Source organism: Dreissena polymorpha, chromosome 9 (assembly GCF_020536995.1).
Source record: "Dreissena polymorpha isolate Duluth1 chromosome 9, UMN_Dpol_1.0, whole genome shotgun sequence".
NCBI lineage: Eukaryota > Metazoa > Mollusca > Bivalvia > Myida > Dreissenidae > Dreissena > Dreissena polymorpha.
This window is the reverse complement of record NC_068363.1, coordinates 16,992,441-17,000,444: the sequence shown is the minus strand read 5'-3', so window position 1 is coordinate 17,000,444 and position 8,004 is coordinate 16,992,441. Positions and strand designations below refer to the sequence as shown.

The window sequence follows — 8,004 nt, the reverse complement described above, 5'->3', positions numbered from 1 at the left end:
AGGCTAAAGCGTTTTTACTTCAGGACTCTGGCAGGACTCCAGGGGTCACTGGTTCGAAACCTGCTCCGGGTTCTTTAACTTTTTTTATTTATTTTCTTGATTTTTTACTGGAGCTTTTATGATCCAATGTTTATATTTATCAATATAAAGCATTTAATGAATAAGTTAAAAAAATGCCAAAATCTGTGAAAAGGCCCCTTTAAAGACCCAGAGTCGTGAATGAAGCGGGTCGTCAATGGAGCGGGTCGTCAATGGAGCGGGTCGTCTCGTGCACTATTCCCCGTAACCAAACTTAATCCTCTGGGGCGCTGATCATACGATTATTACCTTTTCACTTTATAAAAATTAACTGCATATATACAATCTAGAATATATCCTTTGGATTTGGTTGGAAAAGTTCACCCTGCCCATTTAAACTCGAGTACAACCAAAGGCTTTTTTTAACAAAATTGGATTATGTGTCGACAAGTTGGGCTAATGTTCACTTGCCTTAAATAAATGACCATGTAATGATAATGATACGCCTTTTTTACTTTGTTTTTATTGAATGCCCTGAAAAAATTATTGTGTCCTTTAAGACTGACGCTGTTTTATTGACCTCGAATCCTTCCCTTGCAAGTCTTGCGCGGGAGCGAAATAGGACATACCGACATACGTAAAGGATGATGGCCTGAAAGAACAAATTGGGTTTGATTAAACTTTGATGAATACAATGCATTTAATGCCATGACCAATTAAAAGGGGCGTATCGATGATATTTTCTATACACATGGCGTGTATTTAAAATGAAGCATATTCTCTTCACGCATATTTATTTGGATATAAAAATCGAGGAAAATGGACAGTGAGGATTTACAGTTCCAGAAGGATTTGAACCAACACAAAAATCGTATCATTCTTAAATAAAAATATAACAGCACTACAGTAACGTTAACAATAGTGCGTGTGAATGCTGATGGCGGGACTTCTTGTACATAAAATTAATAGCGATTTAAATATCACTACATGATGTACGTGTATATCACTGGTGTTCGTGTCGGCAAGTGTAGCTGACCACGAGACATATGCGATTATCAATCATTCAATAGATGTAAATCCTTGTTAAATATAATCTTCCTTATAAAAAATATTACCTTATTACCTGCCGATATTCACCAAAAAGGACTCCAAAATAAAATCTCGAACTAGGTCATTGGGTCAAGTCAAGGTCATGATTCAAGGTCAATGATTGTGCTAATTGTGCTATTGCCAAGCACGTCACCAAATCCAATCCAATAACAAAATGCGTTGTCAAAATGTTCATATTTAAATCATTTTTTAACGAATGCTTACAATACGTACTGACTTGGGTGTGATTAAATGAACAAATTATAGAATGTTGCTGTGTTCTGGAATGCTTTTATGGAACTCAATTTTGCATGACAATTTCTCTTTCTAAGAATTCCAATGCTTTTATTTACAGCTGTTACGATATACAAGTACAAAATAAACATGCAAAAGGAAACAAAATTGTATAGAAATACAAATGCTTATAGAAGGTTATTTCTAAAACTGTATACCGGGTGTAGAAAACATAGATAAACAAAATACATTGTACTTCATTGAGTAAGCTCTACGTGGTAACATGTGGAACTGCGATGTAACATATGGAACTGCGATGTGGTAACATATGGAACTGCGATGTTTGTTATATAACCATGAAAAGGTAACGGTAAACAAGATAATATCGACATAAGACTGCATTCATGTAGCGAAATTGAAATGTAATATTATCGGTCGCTTAAAGGGTCCTTTTCACAGATTTTGGCATGTATTGAAGTTTGTCATTAAATGCTTTATATTATAAATGTTAACATTGGATCTAAAAAGCTCCAGTAAAAACACAAGAATACAGTTAAAGAAAGAAAAAAACCCTTAACTGGGCTCGAACCACTGACCCCTGGAGTTAAAGTCTATCGCTTAGACCACTCGGCCATCCGTGCTCATGCAATGAGTGATGTAGTTTATACTTTATATAAGCTATCCTCGTAGTATGAAAAAATATAACGACAACAACAGAACTCTCCAAATTATTCAATCGTTTTGCGTTGCAACGTTTTTCTAATTTTCAGGTTTTTAAGTCTTCAAAAGATGCATATAATGGATATTTTAGAGCATGGTGAATGTTCAGTATTACTGTTTCCTCACAAATATCATAACTACAACGAAAATTTGCGAATCTGAAACAATTTTTATTTTAATTTTGTCAATTTACCAAAACGTAAAAAGGCCCCTTTAAGGTGGCGTAGTTGGATGTATAAGTCAAAAGAACGCAAAATACGATAGTTTGATGAGAAACGAGAGTTGAATCGTGTTTTAATTATTCGTCAATTCTTTTAAAAGGATTATGAACATGAATAAAAGCTGATGCTAGGTATCACTTGTTTTGTAATCCATAACAATTTCCTATCTTCAAATAAAGTTGCGAATATATTGGATAATGGGGAAAACGGTGGAAATATCTCTCGAGATACCAAACAGAGTTTAGTTTCTGCCACAGAGATAAGAACATTTTACATCACACGACTGTCAGAAATTCAGGTTAGTTTACAGCATTGTTTTAAGATAGAGATGACAGCTTTACGTCAAATGAAGGACTTTATGCTTTTAATTTTGACAACGTACCATCTTTGTCAGGTACATTGTCGACTTACACACGACACAATAGCGATTAAGCGATTTCTACATGTGTGTCCGTCAGCTTTACCGTGCAAGCTTCCACCATGCGACAACCCCGTGTTTGGACCAGGGAACTGCTGTGGATCGTGTCCGGAGCCTGACACAACCCCGGTCGAAACACCGTCTGCTGCAACCCACGGTAAACCTGACGTCATAATCAATCACCTGCCGTCGCAAAACAATGTTGGCAGACACAAGCGCTATGCGTTTACGCCTCCAACAACAACGCCTTCTACAACTACACATTGTCCATACCCGTGCACTTTCCGTGGGCAGCATTACTGTCAGCCGCTGCTTTGCCGTATTACTTGCGTGGATGACGTACGGCCGCCGGGCGGCTGCTGCTACGAATGTCCCAACGGTTTGTAACCATCATAGGAGTAATTCTCGGTTGGGAATCTTTATTGTAATACTTAGGAATATATGCTGAGCTTAATAAACAAGAATAGTAATATGCTGACTTATTATTTATACAAATCTATATAAGTAAAGACAGCGACTTAAATTCAGCCTTTTAATTATGTTAAAAGACCCTTTACTATATGTATATATATATATATATATATATATATATATATATATATATATATATATATATATATATATATATATATATATATATATATATATATATATATATATCGTTTTGTCTTCAATGATGCAACATTCATTTAATGCCTGTTTATATTTAACAAACACGAGTTCATAAGTGCGTGTTAATCCTTTGTAGGTCCGAACTGTATGTACGAGGATACCGTCATACCGGAAGGACAGAACGCAACTATGGACAGCGGAGAGGTGGTGTTCTGTTCCAGTGGGGATTTGTACGGCGGGTCTGTGATGGTTTATCCAGTTCCTGCGGTCGTCGGCTAACGCATCCCGGGCAACGGCGGATCTGTGATGATTTAATCCAGTTGATGCGGTCGTCGGCTTACGCATTTCTGTGATTTTATTTCATGTCATGTTTTTAAAAAGCTTACATACGAAACAAACTCTAACGAGATCTTAAACTTGTTTATTGTTGTATTGGTGAACAAATAATTGCACCAGCTCTTGGGACTTTAGCCGATTCAACAACAAAAAGCCTTTGTCAAAATTGACATATTTCAAAACTTTGTAAAATTATTTTACAATATATGCGGACTATAGAGTACTATGACTTGTAAATAATTTCAATTTAACACACACGTGCCTAAGCTACTTATATATTTTATTTTATTTCTTTATTTGCAATATTTCTAAATAACCACATCGATTATTGATGATCGATTACGAAAAAAAGTCTCCTAGCAAATACAAATATATAAATTCAATATTCTTTGTTTTTTTTGTTTGTCATATTTAGTTCGATGTTTTCAACAATATTTCAGTTTCACTGCATTGTACAATTCCCACTTTCCTGGGTTTACCAGTACCATCTGCACATTCTTACATTAGTAACTGGAACTTGTCCTACTTGAGTCAGAGGTATGAAATACAAATCTATACAAAAAAATGCACTTCTAACGCATTTATTTCTGATATTTTTCATAATTTATCGAATATTTATCCACGGATATCATCAAAATTTGGAATATGAACATAAAAGTCATATTTTAATCCATGTCTGACTGTTCTAAATCGTTCATGTCAAGTTATTGCACTAACGACAGATTGACACATTTATCTCGGTGAGAATATAAAACTCAGCAAAATTCCAAATATTCATATACGTATTTCAAATAAGAGGTCCATTTCTGTTTCTGTATACTCAAAATGTTTGAGGTCCTGTCTCTACACCCATGTTCAACTCGACACAAATATGTATTGAATCTTTTCAGTGGGTAATTTTGTTGGCAGAGCAAACGTTCATTATTATATGTATAATGTGATACTTGTGTAATAAAGTGTTGCACGTGTAGAAGGCGCTTGTTTTCAACTATATGACTGCTTTTATGATCGACTCGTTTGTCATCGTCTTATTGCACACACACTTTTAAAAATAAAAATGTGATCAAATATGGTTTTTCGATCATATTGTTCTAATGAAAAAAAATAATATGGAAAATAAAAGTTGTTCGCATGTTTAATTTGCACGTGCAGCAAGAGGAACTGCACTTCCACGTGGTTCAGAAGGGTTAAGGCGTTAATGATGAATGCAAAGTAGAAGGCAATATTCCCCAACATAAATGTGCGAAATTTAAAATTGATATATTGAGCCGTTTTTGAGAAATTAGAAATAATCATTAGTGTTGCGTTAGAAGTGCCTCTGAATCAGTCACAGAAATTATTAATAAACTAAATTGGCCGTCACTTGAAGTTAGAAGAGCAAGAGCAAGATTTACACTTTTCTATAAAATTGTGAAAAACATAGTAGCTTTCCCATCAGCCACAAATAGCAACCTGTTAATTCCAAAATCTTCTTATATGAGTACTAGGCACTCACAAAATCACAGATACAGACATATAGGTGTATTATACGATCCATACAAGGTCTCCTTTTACCCTAGAACCATCCGTCAGTGGGACCTGTTGCCTATCACGGCCTGTTGTATTGCAAGTAATTTCTCAGCAAGCTTAAACAGCAACCAGTGTACATAGTTTTATCTTTGGCACAATGTTGCCTGTTACACAATCCTGTATATACAAAATATTTATCTGCCACTATTTTGGCTTCTGATCCAAGCTTGTATCTACAACTAAATCTCTGCAGACTCCTGCATAAACACAGTGTGGCTACAAACTCGACCTAGCCGGCAGATACACAAGTAACAACCGATTCTTGTGTACAAATCATAATTAAGATGCTGTTTTACAAGTTGTTGCAACCATGTGCACAACCAGGTATACACGTGAAAGAAAATGAATTCCTTGTTGGAACAAAAGTAGACCCCTGCTTAATCACAGTGGGGCTTTTGTACAAGGTCATAAACAAAACAGCATATGAAACTCCTGTTGGAACAAAAGTAGACCCCTGCTTAATCACAGTGGGGCTTTTGTCCAACAATGGCTTGAACATAAACAGCATATATGAAATTCCTGCGGGAACAAAAGTAGATCCCTGCTTAATCACAGTGGGGCTTTTGTACAACAAGGGCATAAACAAAAACAGCATATGAAACTCCTGTTGCAACAAATGTAGACCCCTGCTTAATCCCTGTGGGGCTTTTGTCCAACAGGGAAATGAACAAAAACAGCATATGAATTTACAGTATGCCATCCGCTTCATAACAGTATGGCACTCATGAAACTCTATACATGTATAAGGATCGGCACACCATATGTCTTGGACAGAATTCATGGAATCAAAGAGCAATGCCTTAGACGGCCAATGGTTTAACTCTTATGTATTTTGTGTACACGTTGGAGCGCCAACGACCTAGTTGACGGATTTGAGAGCGAGGCATATTTGAAAGATGAGCGTGCGTGGCGTCTCCTATCCTGAGTGAGTGACAAGTGTACTTGTTGCAATCCAAGTTTGCTGCATTTTTAACTGATTTCCTTACAATGGAGCGGAATTCTGATGTGATTGGAATACCATCAGGGTGGTGGAATAGAGGACCCTGATGACCTGTTGACTGGCTTAGATACTTTACTAAAGCTCTAACAGGACAAATAAGTTAAGGTTGTTGCCTCCACAGGGGATTTTTGCCGCACGGCCTGCGGAATTTTTAAAGGCCCTTGTTTCGATTGTCACAGAAGATACTTTACCCCCATCATGGTTTAATTGTAAACACTCTCTATGTAAGACGTTGTTGAAACCAGTCTTGGACAGCGAAACTTCTCCTGCACGAAACAGACCGAAAATTGAAACTAAAATCATATGGGTAATAAGTTGGTTCCTTTTTCCTAATAAGGAATAAGGAACTAGGAAAAAGGAACCAAAGAGTTGTGCTAGTTAACATTTCGGTTGTAACATATGATAAGTTGTGCTTATATGTCATAAACTTAATCTTGCATACTGAAATATTTGCTTTATTCTTAACTTATGGAAAAGGATCAGTCGTCACTGAAAAACTCAAACGCTATTTTATCAGAAAACTTATGAAAATTATACATGTCAATCAAAATGGTTTCCTTTTTTATGCCAAATTAATGTTGACAAATTCTCATCATTGTGTACATATCTGTTGCATATTGTTTTTATTTTTTAATTATCATTGTTAAAATAAATGGTACAAAAGGATACACCTATACTATGTAAAGGTAAAACGAAAATGAGAAAAAAAAAACAAGTCACAAGCAGAACACAGTATTTTAAACAGAAAATCCTTGATCGAGTAAAATCAAGAGTTTTCTTTTTTCAGCACTGCTTTGAAACGAATAGTGTCACGTTTGACGTCAGAATTGCAAGATAAAGCCTTTTATAGCATGGTCAATACGCATCTACATATTTTCGGTTCGCCAGACAGTCTTCGAAGAAAGCAAATCATGCAGAAGATCAAAGATGTAGGAATTCTTGCTCAGGAATTTATAAAAAAAATCTAGTTATCTATGGTACAAATATTTGCTGTAGACATTATTATAATTTAAAACGTTCTTTATTTGTACTGCTGATTGAAAGTATTCAACATAGTTCCCTTTAATGTACGCCATAAACATAATGTTTTAAGATGGTTAAGGGTCCACATCACAACTTTATTTATTCTTCATACAAACTTGATGTACTCACAGGCAGCAGTATCATAAATTTGCCCCCCCCCCCGGGACCCTACCCCCCCCCCCCCCCCAGGTATGAAACGAACTATATGCCTATAGTTGAAAGATTGTGGAACACTGGACGTGACCTTTTTCATCGAAAACACAAATGTTCCCATGCAGTTGCCGATTAAATGCAACTGGATTCGTTAAAAGACAGTAAAAGCAACGTGATTACACAACTAACCGATCTCCTGCTCGGCTAATAACTTTAATATTCAATTAAATTTGACTTTCTCGCTATATGTCACTCGGTGTTTCATCTACACGTGTACACCATTTAATTTTATAACGCGTCATCTGGTTGGTTGTTCTCATTGTGTTGGCCAATGATATGGCGTTTTAGCACCGAGCATTCGATCGACAAAATATGACAGCAAAACACAGACATGTAGCGAGAAAGGTCCTGGGGTCCCTCCCTTAGAATTTTTAAATCCTATAACGCCTGTGGTGAGATTTAAGCATATCTAGACAAAATAATAATATAAGAAAATATAAGACTTTGGCCTGTTTTTCTTTGATATTTTACTGTCTTATCTCAATATCAGAGAACTATTTTTTTGTTCGGCATCAACGGACCGAACCGACCCGGATTCAGTTAATGGATCG

At 36.1% G+C, this 8,004-nt stretch overlaps 1 protein-coding gene across 1 annotated transcript; it reads left to right on the top strand.

The window, feature by feature from the left end:
- Positions 1-2,311: 2,311 nt before the first annotated feature.
- Positions 2,312-3,728, top strand: LOC127844360 (uncharacterized). Its single transcript, XM_052374495.1, has 2 exons — positions 2,312-3,079; positions 3,449-3,728. Exons 1-2 carry the CDS (start codon positions 2,407-2,409, stop codon positions 3,589-3,591), a joined length of 816 nt encoding a protein of 271 aa, XP_052230455.1. The 5' UTR covers positions 2,312-2,406; the 3' UTR covers positions 3,592-3,728.
- Positions 3,729-8,004: the final 4,276 nt, after the last annotated feature.

Bases quoted from the DNA above. Each gene is read 5' to 3' on its own strand.
- LOC127844360 (XM_052374495.1), top strand. From the start codon at position 2,407: ATGCTAGGTATCACTTGTTTTGTAATCCATAACAATTTCCTATCTTCA. The intron at 3,080-3,448 runs GTTTGTAACCAT...AATCCTTTGTAG, and splicing joins CTGCTACGAATGTCCCAACG to GTCCGAACTGTATGTACGAG.